This window comes from Xyrauchen texanus, chromosome 13, assembly GCF_025860055.1.
Source record: "Xyrauchen texanus isolate HMW12.3.18 chromosome 13, RBS_HiC_50CHRs, whole genome shotgun sequence".
In the NCBI taxonomy this organism is placed as follows: domain Eukaryota; kingdom Metazoa; phylum Chordata; class Actinopteri; order Cypriniformes; family Catostomidae; genus Xyrauchen; species Xyrauchen texanus.
The window spans coordinates 28,676,709-28,695,177 of NC_068288.1; the positions used below are offsets into that span (position 1 = coordinate 28,676,709).

The 18,469-nt window shown below is 38.7% G+C and overlaps 1 protein-coding gene across 3 annotated transcripts in view; it reads right to left on the reverse strand.

The window, feature by feature from the left end:
• The window catches only part of LOC127654394 (carboxyl-terminal PDZ ligand of neuronal nitric oxide synthase protein-like), a 182,896-nt gene that overhangs the window by 36,362 nt on the left and 128,065 nt on the right, over positions 1–18,469 (reverse strand). For all 3 annotated transcript variants that reach the window (XM_052141548.1, XM_052141547.1, XM_052141549.1), the window contains one exon: positions 3,735–3,896. In XM_052141548.1, the coding sequence (XP_051997508.1) occupies positions 3,735–3,896 (162 nt within the window). The remainder of the gene's footprint in view (positions 1–3,734; positions 3,897–18,469) is intronic.

Here is an 18,469-nt window from a genome sequence, read left to right on the forward strand (position 1 = left end):
AAAGAATTTTACTTTAAGTAGTTTAAAACTTTAATACTTTTACTTGAGAAAATTTTAAGTGCTGTAAATAATTTTTTTTTTTTACTGCGCTATTTTCCCACCATCTGCGTTTGCTACTTCCCTGTCCTGATTTTATTTTTATCTATAACATGATTGGCTAGGGAGAGTCTCATGACTCCCGTCAAATCAAATCACACGTAAAAAACTTGAATGGCAGCTGCAGATCTGGCGCCAACTGTGGAGAATGCCTCAAGCACGGTTTACAGCTGAACATAACAGGCCGCACCTGAAAGTGCTTTTCGCAAGGAAAAAGGCCAATTGCTTGATCGTGACGTGTGTTTAACTTGCTCAAGCCATATATCAGCATTAATCCTGCCTATAATTTGAAGAAACATATATAGAGGTAAATTTCATATTTCTACTTACTAGATTCTGAATGTCTATAACGTAGCCTGTAATTTAACTCTCTATCACTGAGATTATTGGGCTGCTGTGAGAGATTAATGCAATTTTATCAATAGGGCTGGGCAATAAAATGATCTAGATGTTTATCGGAAAAAAACTCAAACTTTTGATTAGTTTTCTATATTTAGCCAATGTTCTACATCTAGAATAGGGGTGTTCATTGCATAAATTGCGATAGCAGGAGCACCACTGGGTGGTTGATCTAGATGAAATATAAAATACTTTTTATTTCCTGACGTCTGTAGCTGCACGCTGTTTGATTGACAGGTGCCTAATGTTTGAGCGCTAATACGGGTTCGCTCTTAAATGATCAAATAAACATTACATTTCCACCAGTGCCCGTCTTGGTGAGGATTTAATGTAAACGCAGTCGCTTATGTCTAAAGTGAACTATATTAATACTCACTACTCATGAGTACTTTTAAATGAGCTACACTTTTATTCTATCTTGAGTAGTTTTTAGGACAGCTACTTTTACTCTACTCACACCACATTTTTGGGGAAGTAACAGTACTTCTATGAGTATGATTTTTCAGTTCTCTTTCCACCCCTGATCCTTACTATCTATTCTCAGTTTGGCCGGAAACATCAGTGCAAAAGTGCTCTTTCGTTGATGTATGAGTTTCTTGCATTGCTTGAATCTATCACGTTTCTCTCTTGTCGAATTCGCAAAGAGTGGGAACAAGAAAATGCTGTGATTCTTCCAAGAAAGCTGCGTAACACAAGATCTTTATCGGATGATCTCAGAAATTTGGCCAGAATCTACCTCAGCGGATCTGCGAGCTGGAACTCCAGCTTATTGCCTGTTATGACAAGCAGACTCAGGAAGAGCTCATCTAGAATTTTACCATATCTCTGCATTCCTCATGCTCAGGAATTCCGACAATAGGACGTTATTTTGCTTACTATGGTCCTACAAATTCTCTAGTTTTTCCAAAATTTTTTCCAAGCCTATCTTTGTCGCTAGAGGATTAGCAGCTAATTCCCTATCCGATGACTCCAGATAATCGATCCATCTCTTGACATCCGACAATCTCGTAACCAACTCAGAGAATTTAGTTTCCATCGCAGTAATAAATCAACATATTACAGAAAGATCCTCTAAGTCAGCATTACAGACATGTTGGACAGTTGATGCTGGATTTCTCCCACCGCACTGTCCAAACTGAGTCCCTGGTCTACAGGCCTTTTTGGGGGTATTAGCTTGAGCATGTAAGTGTCATTTTATATCTCCAGAGCCTGAGGATTTTGACTTCTTTGCCATGCTGACTTCAAAGAACAGATATCTCACCGGTTTGACATAAAAATAATTAAAAACTAGCAACGTGCGCAGAGCCCGCCGTTCACACATCCGCTCCTCGGATGGCGTCACGTGACCGCAAATCAAGGAGTATTAAAATGCAAGACACTCGTAGAAGTCATCCTCCCACTGTTTTGATTGATATGGATTTGTTTGACTCTCCATAAGCCCTCTGTATGCATGTCTTTTTTATTTTCCTAAACAGAAAAAAAATGTACTCCAGCAAACATAAGACTTCCATTTGAGAGAAATCACATTTGATAGAATTGTATGCATTCTCTGCATGCATAACTAGATGCACAACTGGCCTCAATCACTCATAATCAATGTGCATTTTGCCTTCTTTTATAAAGTGCCTGCATTGGGCATCTTTGTCTAGACATGGCAGGAGGCAAATGTGTGTTTGACAGGATGTTACACAAGCATTGGATTTGGACGTGGTTTGCTGCCTTACAAAGTCTGTAGTAAGATTGACATATGATTATCAGAAAAACTGGCCAAAACCACAAAGAACCCTGCTTTCTCCACAAATAACCCACTCTGCCAAATCCAACCACTAATTATAATTTCAGACAAGCTTGCATATCTTTTAATCTGCCTATCATTTCCCTAAGGAATAGGGCTGGTGCAAAACAAATGAAGAAATAAATTAATAAGTGACGACTGACTTGCTCACACCCCTGTGCTTCAAAGCTTCTCTTCTTCTTCAGTTACTGGACATATCACACAGCAGCCAAAGCTTGTCTCTCTTTGATTTGTTTTTTAAATCAGGATCTGTTTAATGTGGGCAGCCTTTGCTTTTCAGAGTACTGACAGGTTGGACACCCTGACTATCTCCAATCCACCTCAAAGCAACACAGAGACATGCTTATCCAACAAAGATGCACATCAAAAGAGTTTGGAAAATATCCCACCCTTAGTAACACTTCTCTCAAACCTGAGAGGAGCACTAAGTGTCTTCCAAGGAAATCAAAAGACTTTGCTCAGTCTTAAGAAAGAGTGTGACCTTTGGATGAGCATTATGCCTATATGAAAAACAACTGCTTTGTCTACTTGCCAAACCCTTGGTGTAAAGCTTTGGCTAAACAAGCTAACTGCAGACACTCAATGGCTGAACAACTAAACCAGTCTACTGCCTGAAAGAATGAAAAGAAAATCTTCTGCTGTTTGTTTGAGGCTCTAATGCTGGACTATGTGGCTATGGTTCAGAACGAGTCTTTCTAGTGTTTGACGCATGCGCTGAGCGTTCGGTGGTGCTAGGAAGTGTAATTGAAAATGAAATCATGATTGCCAAGGAGATTGCTGATGTCAAGAAATAGTGACTTTGGTCTGTTCGCACCCAAAATTGATTGGATCGCTTCAGAAGACATGGATTTAGCCATAAGAGTCTTATGGATTAACTTTATTCTGCCTTTATGTCCTTTTTGTCCATACATGCATTGTATGGACAAACAGACATCATATCTTCATTAAAATATCTTTGTGTTTCGTGGAAGAAAGTCATATGTGTTTGAGCTGAAATAAGGGTGAGTAAATGAAGAGAGAATTATAATATTGGGTGAACTATTCCTTTAAAAGTAGCATTCAGGTTCAATACAAGTTAAGCTAAATTGACAATATTTTTCAGTCATCCCTCCTTTTCTTGTAAAAAATAAAATTTACAGTGAGGCAGTTGCAATGGAAGTGAATGGTGATTTTTCTTTTTTTAGGTTTTAAAAAGGCAGAAATGGGAGGCTTACAATTATGTAAGAGCACTTGCATTATTTCTTCTGTTAAATCTTGAGTATTAGTTGAGCTGTAAATTTGTTTAAAGGTCATTTAAGGGATTACAGTGATACGTTATGGCAAAGAGTAAACATCAGTACTCAAACACAACTCAACAGTGTGACACTATAACAGCAGCACACTAAATTCCATCCTTACAAGCCCATTAAATGTCTATTAAAAGTGTTGTATGACTTCATCTCACCTGGGCCACAACCACCTGAGTCTGCTGCTGCTGTTGGGTGAGCTGCTGCTGGAGCAGCTGGAGCTGGTGGTGCACTGACAGAGGGGTGCTGGCTGGAAGTTGACTGTCTGATGGAAGAAGCAACTTTGGGGAAGCAAGCAGGATTTTGGGGTCCTCAGAGGGCTGAAGAAAGAGAGAGGGAGAGAGAAAGAGGGAGACAAAGAGCAGTTGCTTTATTAAGATTTGTAATAAATCTACATATTCACATTGAAGACATCAAACATCACATCGATAATTCATAGGCTCCTGAATAGTAGCAATAGATGCAGAGAGATTAAGAATGCAGACAATTTGGGTCAATTAAAAATTATACTGGACTAAATATACATGATAAACCTTGTTGTTCTGACATCATTTACTCACACTCATGTCGTTCCAAACCTGACTTATGTGGAACACAAAAGGAGATGCTTGGCAGAATGTTAGTCTTAGTCACCAATCCTTTTCATTACGCTATTTGTCTAAATGAGGAAAGTGAAAGGTGACTGAGGCTAACATTCTTCCAAACATCTCCATGTCCTGTCAGTCTTAAGATGCAAGTGAGTACATGATGAGAGAATTTGTAATCTCTAGTTGTACTATGCCTTTAAATAAGTAGTAACTACATTAATTTTCACAAAAATTTCAGACAATGGAACTGATTTGGACTTGAACCTTGCATTCCTTATTGAAGCAAAAGCCACAAGGAGTAAAAAAAAATATATATTTTTTTTTGCAGACATTAGTCCATGACTAAGTCTCATGTTGTTAACATAAAGCAATATTCTGAAAACAACTGCATCCTCCCTGAATTACTTGCTATTAGGAAAACACCCACAACCAGGACCAACTCAACTGGTCAAAGATGTCTCTTGGTCAGCCCATGCTGAGAGTTAGATTTGAATTACAGTAGCACTTGGAGTATGTGTAGCTGTGGTGCAACCAAACAGAGCACAGAGGGGTGGGAGGCAGTCAACTGTGACAAACTGTTAGCTTTACCCTACTCGGGCCAAATAATTTATACCCTGGAAAATATGTTAATGCCAGCTGTCAGATATTGACCTCCCACGTACAGAATGAGAGAGTGAGTATGAAAGCCTCGACAGAAGCAGACAGAGATAAGACTAATTTTGCCTGAGATTAATGTGCTGCAAAGTGCCTTTTGAAATATTCTGGCATTGCCTGGTGCAGAATCGCTGACTGAACAGCTAGCCGCACCATACCAGAGCACTGTAATTTGAAATTGAAACTGCTGGCTACTTTAATCTGAAAGTTTATCATTTAAAGTTAGCCAAAATTGTGCCATCTGTGCAGTCGTAAAAGCCAACCTTTGGTTCAACCACTGGTGTGAGTTTGGGATGGGACTACTGGTCGACACATGTCGTTTTTTAATGCCTGATGCCGAAACCGATAACTGGACAGTAAGGTGGTCAATATAATGCTGATATAAGCATGACTGGGATCATTAACAATAACATTTGGAGTCAACAGCCCTATTGCTTAATTTTATTTGTTCTAGCAGTGGTATTGTATGTGGGCTATAAACATCTAGTTTAAAACCATCTTAAATTTGAACTATTTTGGTGAATTTTAGCCTCCAAATTCAATTATTATCATATTTTTGTTCTAGCTCTTGGGTAAACAAGTGAACACAATCAAACCATTAGGGTAAGGTCAAATATATTATGAAGACAGAGTTTTACCAACAGGTCTAAACATGTTCTTAGAACAAATACATTTTTCATTAAAGCCATTTCAGGGCATATTGTCAAGTGTTTACCTGGGCAGGTTGCCACATGCATTAAAAATAATACATTTATTACATTTATCAATTCCAATATTTGTTCGACAAAACAAGGTTTTGAAATTTTGTACATTACCCTTTCCATTTTTGTTGTTTACTGAAATGTTTTGTGCTTCTTAATCGTTTAACTTTTCTATAACAGGTTGCTTAATGCAAGTGTACAGTATAAAGGCCCATATTGCCCACTTGTGCTAGCATGAAAAAGAATTAGCGTGCTTACAGAAATTGGATAAGAGACAGCGTACAGTTGCCGCACCAAGAATGGTCTCCAAAACAGAACCTGTAGATGTTGTTTTGGCAGTTGTGATTGCAGGGACATGTTTCCCCATCACACCACAATGTTCATATGAAACCTTCGCCACTAGTTTAGAGGCAAGTTCCATTACGACAACTTGCTCCATACATTGTGACAACATTCCTAACAATTGAGGCATGTTGTCACAAAAGGTCAGCTTTTTTCAACAAACTGTAACATTGGTCACCAAGACATCAAGGTATGTGGCTATGTAGAAATAGACTTTAAAAAATAAATACCCTGACAAATATTCAGTTTTAGGTGTGACATCTAACCCTGGTTTCTCCTATTACACAATTTAAGGACAGAAAATCATATGCAGACAACACGTAAAACTTATTTGAAACCATATTTACTCCAAAAAACAAACAAACAGAACATGTGCACTTTCCAAGACGGTTTTGAGAACTTCAACTTGTTCCATGAAACAAGACGATGATTATGGTTCAATGCTGAATATATAAAATGCCCAAATATCGACAAATAAACTGACCTGGCTGATATATTGGTCTATTACTAAGCGGGACTTCCAATTTGTCCAACCAGTGGGAAAAAGGGGGAAGGGGTGGGGTGGAAGAAGTGTTTGGGAAAACTTTTTGGAAACAATTATTTTTGCAATTACTTTTTGTACTGCTAGTGGCACAGAAACAACATAATTAACCTGTTAACTGTTCATGATCAATGTTACGTTAAATATTCATTTAAAAACCATGCATCCAGACTCAAACCCGATTGTGAGCAGTGTATTGGGGAAAAAGATGTTCCAGAGGCTCACCTCTGCTCCTCATATTTAAATTTCTTACATGTTGTCTGTGCAAACATGGGTGAGCGGTTTGGGTTAGCTGATGAGGCTTGTCTTCTGTGTGTGCCTTCATCCTGACAGCTGTTTATTTGGGCAGTGCAACATTGTAAACAACACCTGCTCTCACAGTGAAACTACCTCAGCCAGAGGATCCTGGTGACATCAACTGAATTCATTGCTTAAAAAAATCTGCATAATACGTCTGGGGAAGCGGTTACTTTTGAGCTCATCATCTGATGTAAATTAAACAATAATTTAAGTTGAGCATGATCATGTTTGAGGCCATCATATCAACACAATAAATCACAGATAAAATAATCAATGCTACGAGTGTCTGGTTTGAGAAGCAAGTCTCTGAAAACCAACCAACCAAAACCAAACCAACTTAATTAAAATAGTCTTAATGAATGATTCATTAAAGAATACATTTTACAGACATCAAACTGTATCACAAACTGTAACACTTCCAGAACCCTGATGCGTAATACAGTCAGTGAGACATACAAAAGCCCAGATAACTATAGAGTCAGAGTTTGCATGTCAAGAGGCCTTGATAATGATGTATTTGTTATTTGTCTTGTGGTGGCAGCTGTTCTTGTATAACAACATTTTAATGCTTATGACGAAGACAGAAACTTTCCCCTTAAGTTATCTGCGTGAAACAAAGACTTTTTAGTTTAGCACTAAGATCTGAACCAATCGGAATGGAGTTAAAAAGTATTCTGGAATGTGATAATGCAATGTAACGTAAAGTATCTAAGCTTATGTTTACACTTTGTAGAGTTGAGTCTCTCTCAGCTACATCTGATTGGGACCTCCCAGCCATAAATCATTAAAGGAAATGAAAGGAAAAACTGGGGACTTTCTGAGTTATTTCTACAAAAAGAGCATAATATGTGAGACCATGGGTCTACAAACAGTTAGGTGATTGTATCAGTGTATTGGGTAGGACACAAGATCTCTGGACTGAGTCAGTATTTCCTGTGGGACAGGAAGCTGTCTACCTCTCGGTGGATTTCAAGTTGGAATATACTGGGAACCTTGGATACCTTCAAGCAAGATTTAAAATTTCTACGACATGTGCTATGTTTTTTTGGTCAAAATAGGCTTATGGATGAATCTCAGAAATAAATTGTCTGGTTATTTCACCCCAAAACTAAAAGGAATAGTAGTAAGAAATTATATTTTGTGTGAAGAAAATTAAGCCTATCTTAGAACCATCAAAGTTTTGCATTGTGACATTATTAGGATGTAATTATGACAATTAACTACAAGCACTTTTTACTGTATACAGAAGTGAAAATCATCCAGAACAGACATAATTCGCATCCAGTCCAAACACATATTTTTTTTACTATATGCTACAAAACATGATCCTTTTTTTTTCTTTTCTTTGGAATTTGGGGTAAAACATGACTTAAACATTTCTTGCATCTGTTTACATCTGTTAAAGGTATCAAGGGAAGTACTGTTTTATTGAGTGATATCAATTAACTGTGGCAGACAAAAACGTAATTAGCTTCATTTGCAGTAGGCATTAAAAAGACAGTGGTGCTACTTTGGTGGTATCACAAGGATGCGTGTGCCATGCAGCACTGGACTGGGTGAAATGTGGGGCTATAACAGTGGCAGAAAGAGAGCAATGAGATGGAATATGGAGTGGTCAGCCATATTGCACAGACTCTGCTCCCTAAAGCTGGAGCTGTATTTGTCAGCTATGCATGAACATGGATGTTTACTGTATGTCTCTACTGCAGTGGAGTGAGTGGAGCGGAGTACAAGTTTTAAATTCATTCTCTATAGGAGTAAGTGGTGAAAGAGTCAGAAAGTTGAGAAACGCTCAATTTTAAGCATATAATAGGCGAAATATACTGGTGGCTGCCAATCATTGTGAGGTGAAAGCAATGATGTCTGTCATAAGCATTTAAAAGTACATACATAAATACATAAAGTTGTGGTAGAGTTTTTGGTGGATTCATTTCTTGAAATAAAATTGCTACTTATCACTTTTTTTTTATTCAGATTTCAAATGGAATTTGCAAGATTTCACAGTCTGCATGTGGCTAGGTTGTGGCAGATTTAAAGTGCATTGCAAAGAGACTGAATATAAACTTTAGGCAACTTCAGGCGTAGTGGCTAAAACACAGGGCTGTTAATCAGAAGGTCGCTGGTTCGAACCCCACGGCCACCACCATTGTGCCCTTGAGCAAGGCACTTATTAACTCCAGGTTGTTCCGGGGGGAGTGTCCCTGTAATAATTGCACTGTAAGTCGCTTTGGATAAAAGCGTCTGCCAAATGCATAAATGTAAATGTACTAAACAGACTTAGGCATGATGCATGGAGGCATGATGCATGGAGGCATGCTGATGTGGCCAGTGCAATAAATTGCAATGTCCCTACTGTGAGATGCCTAAGACAGCGCTACATGGAGACAGGAAGGACAGCTGATCATCCTCGCAGTGGCATACCATATGTAACAACACCTGCACAGGATCGGTACCTCCGAATATCACACCTGCATGACAAGAACAGGATGGCAACAACAACTGCCTGAATAACATCAGGAATGCACAATACCTTCATCAGAACTCAGACTTTTCGCAATAGGCCGAGAAAGGCTGGACTGAGGGCCTGTAGGCCAGTTGTAAGGCAGGTCCTTACCAGCTTCGCTTGACAAGAAAGGACTAGCAAAAAGTCCTCTTCACTGACGAGTCACTGTTTTGTCTCACCAGGGGTGATAGTTGGACTCGTGTTTATCGTTGAAGGAATGAGTGCTACACCGAGGCCTGTACACTGGAGCGGGATCGATTTGGAGGTGGAGGGTCCGTCATGGTCTGGGGCGATGTGTCACAGCATCATTTGACTGAGCTTGTTGTCATTGCAAGCAATCTCAATGCTGTGTTTTACAGGGAAGAAAACCTCCTCCCTCATGTGGTACACTTTCTGCAGGCTCATCCTGACATGACCTTATGACAATGCCACCAGCCATACTGCTCGTTCTGTGCGTGATTTTCTGCAAGACAGGAATGTCAGTGTTCTGCCATGGCCAGTGAAGAGCCCGGATCTCAATCCCATAGAGCACGTCTGTGACCTGTTGGATCTGCATGTGGGCTAGGGCCATTCCCCCAGAAATGTCAGAACTTGCAAGTGCCTTAGTGGAAGAGTGGGGTAACATCTCACAGCAAAAACTGGTAAATCTGGTGCAGTCCATGAGGAAATGCACTGCAGTACTTAATGCAGCTGGTGGCCACACCAGATACTGACTGTTACCCCCCCCCCCCTTTTTTTTTTGTTCAGGGACACATTTCTGTTAGTCACATGTCTGTGAAACTTGTTCAGATTATGTCTTAGTTGTTGAATATTTTTATGTTCAAACTAATATTTACACATGTTATGTTTGCTGAAAATGAAAGCAGTTTACATTTAAACTCAGTTTTTTTTTAAATTTCTGACATTTAATCATAGAAAACATTCCCTGTTTTAGGTCAGTTAGGATCACTACATTATGTGAGATGTCTTATGTAAGAACGTGAAATGTCAGAATAATACTATAGAGAATTTTTTATTTCAGCTTTTATTTCTTTCATCAAATTCCCAGTGGGTCAGAAGTTTACATATACATTGTTAGTATTTGGTAGCATTACCTTTAAATTGTATAACTTGGGTCAAATGCTTTGGATAGCCTTCAACTAGCTTCTCACAATAAGTTGCTGGAATTTTGGCCCATTCCTCCAGACAGAAATGGTGTCGCTGAGTCAAACTGAGTCACATTTGTAGACCTCCTTGCTCACACATGCCTTTTAAGTTCTGCCCACACATTTTCTTTCTATCATATTGAGGTCAGGGCTTTGTGATGACCACTCCAATAACTTAACTTTGTTGTCCTTAAGCCATTTTGTCAACTTTGGAGGTATGCTTGGGGTCTTTGTCCATTACGCCCGTTTCACACATACTCCGTGTGCAGTGCATATGTGGTGTGTATGCGGTGAGTATATGGTGCGTATACGGTGCGTATACGGTACAGGAGCAGCACGCGCTATAGTGCTTTCACATATGCTGCGTTTGCAGTGCGCTACTGATCCGCAGTTTGTGTGTGCCACAAAATCAAAAATGTGTAAGTAATTTTGATTTTAAATCCAAACGTTAACTTTGACATTGTTTAAGACATTGAAACAGTATGAAAATGTATTTTAATAATTGTGATTCTTTGATTTACATGTAGTTCGATTTGTTGACAGAAGAAAAGCTATCGCGCTATATCTGTTGCTAAGAAGGAGAAGAATGAGACGCATTTGCGTTCACTCTGTCTTTTTTTAGGGTAAAAAAATAATATATGATGGCATTTTGCAACTTTTGGGACTATAATCATACTTTTTAGTTTTTCTTGACCCTGTAATTTAGTAACTGTAGAACACATTAACTGAAATTATGCGTATATGATGAAATTATTACAGTTTCTTGTCAATCTATGTCTATTTTAATGTGAACAATGCGCTGCCACTTTAATTCTCGGTGCGGAAACCATCGCTGCACTGCTGTATACGCACCGCAACTGGAACAGATCGACGGACTGCATCCGCATGCAGTGTAAAAGCTCTAACCTGTTAACCTGAGTACGGAAAAAAATACGCACAGCATGTACACTTGCAAACTGTAGTCTGGCTTTTTTTAATGGTGGTTTGGGAGCAGTGGCTTCTTCCTTGCTGAGCAGCCTTTCAGGTTATATCGATATAGGACTTGTAAGGATATAGATACTGATCTACCCATTTCCTCCAGCATCTTCACAAGGTTCTTTGCTGATGTTCTGGGATTGATTTAGACTTTCGCATCAAACAACATTCATCTCTAGAATGCATCTCCTTCCTGAGCGGTATGATGGCTGCGTGGCCCCAAGGTGTTTATAATGGTGTACTATAGTTTGTACAGATGAACGTGGTACCTTCAGGCATTTGGAAATTGCTCCCAAGGATGAACTTGTAGAGGTCCACAATTTTTTTTCTTAGGTCTTGGCTGATTTCTTATAATTTTCCCATGATGTCAAGCAAAGAGGCACTGAGTTTGAAGATAGGCCTTAAAATACATCCACAGGTGCACCTCCAGTTGACTCAAATGAACCTAATTGGCTAATTGCCTGAAGGCTTGACATTATTTTCTGGACTTTTCCAAACTGCTTAAAGGCACAGTTAACTTATGACCCACTGGAATTGTGATATAGTCAATTAAAAGTGAAACAATCTGTCTGTAAACAATTGGTGGGAAAATTACTTGTTACATGTACAAAGCAGATGTCCTAAAACACTTGACAAAACAATAGTTTAATAATATGAAGTGGTTAAAAAACGAGTTTTAATGACTTCAACCTAAATGTATATCAACATTTGACTTCAACTGTGGAAGAGCTTTGACATTTTGGGCAGAATTGAGTTAATTTCTTCCACACTAGTGGACAGACACGTAGGATTATTGTGCCTTTCTCTTAGATGACTCAGGGTCTTCCTGCACCACAACAAATAATGTTATACAGCAGAACATCTAGATTTTGTGCCTGAACAAAATAGCAAGTCCCACCTGTGTCATATTAAAAGCAAACAAGACTCATATTGCAATGACAACACTCATTTGTGCATGTCCCTAACCAGAAGTATGACAGAGTAAACTCTGGAAAGGAGTGAAATTAAACTTTGTAGACACAATGAAATAGAAATAAATAAGAATAGATAAACAGAGTGGGGAAAAACTGCAACAATTCCACTTTATACATTTTATTACTACATGCCTGTGGAATTAAATCACTGTTGGTCAATGGTTATTGGATGTACAAATAACCTGCAACCATGCAGCTCTACATTTTCCATTGAGGCCATTTTACAATCTACATGTATTTTCTACAAGACATTTCCACATCAACAGCGATTTCGTTTTTTGGTTAAGCTTATTCAATTATTCAGGCCTCAAGGTGGTGAATAACAACTACAGAGACGACAAGGAAGAGAATTAAAGATTAACCAGAGATTGAGCTCAAGGTTAACCATTATTATAGTGGCTACAGACTCTTTTTTGACTCAATGTTAAGGTTTTAGAGCTTGTGTTTTTTTCTAGGGCAGGTACACCAAACAAACTCGAAAAAAAACCATCGGTGATATCTACACTTAGGGCTGGGCGATAAAACGATATCAATATTTGTTGCGATAAAAAGACTCCATGATATCGACGATAAGCTTTTGAGTAATTTTCTGTATTTAGCCTGTGTTCTACATCTAGACATGCATGTTGGTAAAAATGCTAGCAGTTTGGCTTTGTTATCGTATGTTTCCACTGGTGTGTAGTGAGCGAATGTGAGCGAGCGCTTTCAATTTCTTCCTATGGAAGCAGAGCGTCAAGCTCGCAAGGTGGATTGGATTAGGCAAGCGGTTCCCTAGCATTGGGAATGGCTTGGTGCAGATTTCTTCCGCGTCAGTGGAAACGCAGCTTCAGACTGAATGAAGTTGCTACTGCCCCTGCTATGCAGGACACTGCGTTCCCAGATTGATTCCATCTTGACTGCAAAACATCATGACGACGGTTGAATATTGTAATATTTTCATAGAAGATCCCTCAGACACCACTGCATTGGCTGTGTCTGGGTCCCCAATGCAGTTTTGTAAAGACCATTTAGACCGTTTAGGATTTTGTTTTCTGTTCTATTTTTGGAAATTAAAAAAAATGTGCAATGTGCAAATGTGATTGAATATCGTGATTGAATATGTGTATTGATATCGAATGATATGAAAAATAATATTGTGATAATATTTTTTGCCATATCGCCCAGCCCTATTTACACTATATCTCATTATTTAGGTAAGTTGCAATAAATATATTGATTTAAATTTACTTGCTCAGCAATATTCTCAAACTGTTGCTTCACCATGACAGAATAGACTTAAAAAGAGAAAACTCAAAGTAGAAACAAAAGGTTAACACTAATGTCCTTAATAGCGCCCCTTGCTGCAATGATGAAGCTGAAATACGTACTTGCGTTTTGTTATGAATTGTGGCATGACACATATTGGAACACAATAATGCACAAAATCAAGTATTTATTGCTAGATGCAATGGCTTTCAAGTACTTACGTAGAGTATATTTCAGCATTACCTCAACATAAACTTCAAATTCTAATTACTTTCAACAGAAAATACTGAAATGAATAGCAGAAATGTGTGAAGACCTCCTAATCTAAATTTCTATCCATATTAAAGTAATAAGTATAGATTATTTCTCAGATGGACTTGAAGTTGATACTAAGCACCTCAAACAAAACACTGAGAATCATTTCACAATTTGATGCAATTGACCTGGAACTCTAGCAAATCCAGTGTTAAGTTCTTTCAAAACAGCTCATTGTAACAAACTGGTACCATGGCAATGCAACGTTTTTCTTTCCTGGCAATCAGATTGAAACAGGCAACTTTCAGCTAGCACTTGCCAATTTTGTGTGCACCGTGCACTAGACAGTCAGAGACCAAACTGTTACATGTTGTCTGAAGCTGAGACTACGTACTAAGATACCAACAAGTCAAGGTCATCACTGAAAAGTTTGTGGAAAGTAGAATTTAGATAAGCACACCAATACTAAGAGCCATCTCAATGTAATCCTGAGGAATAATCTCTTAGAAAAATGTCAAAATAAACATCTAAACATCAAAATACTGCCTAGCTCACAAAAGTAAAATTAAAATGTGCTGAGGTCTCTGATAGTCTGGGATGGATGAACTGTGCAAGGAAGCACATTTCAAAGTGGATTAGATTTAGCAACACACTCCACTGCTGCCCGAGGATGTCTGCACATCTTCCATTAAAAAGAAAATATGCTGAGTATTACATTGTAAGCTTTTATCAAGCACACAATTACAGCGCTGGTCTTTTTGGTAATTGGCAAAACAATTGAGAGGTCTAACAGCGCAGCATGTTCATTATACAAGAAACAAACATAAAGACCTGAATATAAATCAGGAGTTTATGTTGACATTCCATACACAAAAGGACACACTGAAATGCACTGAGCAGCATGTGAAATAGAACTGTGAAAATAGCACAAACTTGGGTGCAAAGCACACTATAAATCATAGAACAGACACATAACACTATTTCTTTCATGAAATTGTGCCATATGCCAGCTCTTTTGAATACCTGAAATGCTGGTTGTACCCTGGTGGAGACCCCCAAGCCCTTGAGGCTAAACGTAAAGAGCACTGTTCTTCTCACAGCTGCACTGGGTGAGATGTGCTAGCAGCCACAAATATGTCCTCATTGCCGTTCTGCAAAGCAGATGGCTGCCACCTCTATACAGTTTATTTACACTACATTATTTTAGCTATCCTTGATAATGTTGGAGACATACACCACAGTTCAAAGGGGTAGAGGTTTCGACTTAAAATCTGGGATTCAAATTTAAACCTGGAAATAAAAGCAATAGTATTTTTTAAAAACAAAGACACATTATGATGTAAAATGAATAACAATAAAAAAATATTCGGCACTATTTTTAGTCACTATTTAAGGTCTTTTTTTTTACATTGACTATGTTGACTCCTTTGCAAAGAAAGTTAGATGTACTTTCTATCGAAACACATTTAAACAGTCCATCTTAATGTCATGAAAGGAACGTTGAAGTTAAAAAAAATAGCAAATACTGCAGTTACAGTAAGGCACTTACATGGGAAGTGAATAAGGTCAGACCATCATATTAAAAAAAATCACACTATTTCAAAAGTATAGCTGCAAAGCGTAAACATTATTCGTGCCAACATCATTTTAATGTCTTAAATTAAGGATTTACCAGATTATGAAGTTTACTGGAATTAGGTCATCATAACAAGGATGTTGTAATACAGATATGACTTTACACAGATAAGGTTAGTAAGCAATTTCAAGCAATCTTGCTACTAGCAGTGTTTTAAGATGGAATTCTTTGTGTTTTATTAATTATTATTATTTTTTTATTTTCAATTCAACTTTTCACCAAAATTGCAATGCTAATATTAAAGCTGCTAATGAATGGGCACTAGCACCCTGGTGCACACTGGGGTTGCTGTGCCAGGGGAATGTAACCTATAGGTGGCGCTATAACTATAACTGAATATTGGAATATAGAAATGTTCAGGCCGGGACTCTTATAAAACATGTGAAGTTTGGAGCAGATTGGACATTATATGTTTGCATTACAACAATTTCCTTTTTCATGGCAAAACATCGAACTATGCCAGGTCACCATGGACACGCTGTTCAAAGAAAATTCAAAAGCTTCGCAATTTAGCATCCTCAAGGCCTTTAGATTAGACTGACCAAATGTGATGTCAATCTGATTTAATCTCTAGGAGTTCGTTAAAGTACAAGGCCTTGAAATGGCAAAAACACAATGGCTGACTTTCTGTTGGGTTTAGGATATAGTTCTAAGATACTTTTTTGTATGTGTTGACATGTTACATATGCCTACTGATTTTCTTATGTGTAGGTAAAACATGGCACGAGGGCTGATTAGTTGACATTTTGTAGGTGGCACTATCGAGCCATTTTGCCACAATTAATTCTAATATCAGTATCAGATGTAAATTTTCCCCACTTTTTAGATGTGTGCAAAGTTTCATGAGTTTGAGCATGTTTAGACCTCAAAAATGTGACTCGTTTCATATCAAACTTTGTCAGGGCACCACGGACACGCCCTTCAACGAAAACTCAAAAGCTTCGCAATTTAACATCATCAAGACTGACTAAATATAATGCTGATCTGATTAAATTTCTGGGAGGAATTTGTTCAAGTACAAGACCTGGTATTGGCTGTTGCCAGTAGGCGGCGCTACGACTATAACTGAATATTGGCACGTAGATGTATTCAGGCTGGGACTATTATCAAACATGTAAATTTTGGGGCAGATTGGACATTGTATGTATGAGTTATAACAACTTCCTGTTTCATGGCGAAACATCGAACTTTGTCACGCCGTGTAGTGAAAAACCAAAACCTTCGCAATTTAGCATCGCCAAAGCCTTTAGATTAGAATAACTAAATATGAAGTAGATGCAATGAAATCTTTAGAAGAAGTTTGGTAAAGTATGAGGCATGGAAATGGCAAAAACTGAGCGACAAATCAAAATGGGTGACTTCCTGTTGAGTTTAGGGGCATGGGTCCAAGATACTTTTTGTAGGTATTGGCATTATACACTTGTACCGATTTTTGTATGTGTAGGTGAAACGGTGTGTAAAGCGCACATCGTTGAAAGTTTGTAGGTGGCGCTATCAACCCATTTTGCCACACCTAATTCTGAAACCCATATCAGATGTACATTTTTGCCACTTCTGATGCATGTGAAAATTTGTACGAGTTTTCAATATGTTTAGGCACTCAAAAATGCGATTCACTTTGAAAAAGAATACGGAATAATAATAATAAACACCTAGAAGAACAATAGGGTCCTCGCACCATTGGTGCTCGGGCCCTGATAACAATAATACTAATAATAATAATAAACAGAGTAGTTAAAATAGGGTTCTTGCATAATTTGTAAGTATAGAAAAATGCAAAACTAAAGGATCGTCACAAGAGAACGAAGACTCTTGAATGGCACTGTATCTGAAAATGGACAGACATCTGCACAGCCATGGTGGTGCAGACCAGAGAAACCGAAAACAGGTGAGATGGATTTGATCGATAAAGAGGCGGCCCACTCTTCCTTTTGCTTTTATTGCACCAACCCTCTCTTTCATTCACCATGACCGGCCATTGTTCACCACACACAGGCACTGTTTTCCCTTGTAACACCCTGCTATATGCAGATCAATAAACAAGGGCAACAAAATAACATATGTGTAATATGTAGTAAGGGCTAGCCTTATGGGATTCAACTTTATGGCTAGTGTTAAAATAAAAGCATAAACACCTATGTTCCTGAGCTATTCTTTTATAAAGGGCATGCACATGACATTGGGAAATGGAATAGAATGCTAAAATATCAAAACAGCTGTGATATTATGTAACAAATTAATTAATCATTCATTGAATTATCATGCATCCTTCTGAAATGTGATTACATTTATGACTGACTGAATTAAGACGACAAAAGGGTTTTGTCAAATCTTCTGAAAAATCATTGAGAGAGAAATGCCAATGCTTTATCAGAGTGACTAGCATTTCAACAAGGCCAGGTTGAAATTAATTCATGGTTTGCTATATTTAAGCATCCATTGATACCTGGTAGGGATGATTTAATATCTGCCCTAATGGTTAGTTGATTTGTTGTATAAAGAGCAAAAGCTGCCTTTGACTGGCTAGTACAACAATAGTCAAATAAAGTGTTAAATATCTTAATATCTGTCAATCTCCATTTATCTTTCATTCTCTGGCATGGCCCGAAGAAGCGACGTAAAACCCCCCCTTTTACATCCCTTGGGCCCACCACCCATTGGAGAAACCGCAGGAGTCGGGTGCACTGCCATATGGGTGACAGTGAAGGCCGTGGGCCTCGACGGACCAGACCCGGGCAGCAAAGGCTAGCTCTAGGCACGTGGAATGTCACCTCACTGGGGGGGAAGGAGCCGGAACTGGTGAGGGAGGTGGAGGGTTACCAGTTGGATCTGGTGGGGCTTACTTTGACGCACAGTTTCGGCTCTGGATCCGTACTCCTGGATGGGGGATGGACTCCATTCTTCTCTGGAGTTTCCCAGGGTGTGAGGCGACGGGCGGGTGTGAGGATACTCACAAGTCCCCGACTGAGCGCCGCTACGTTGGAGTTTACCCCGGTGGACGAGAGGGTCGCCTCCCTACGCCTACGGCTTGTGGG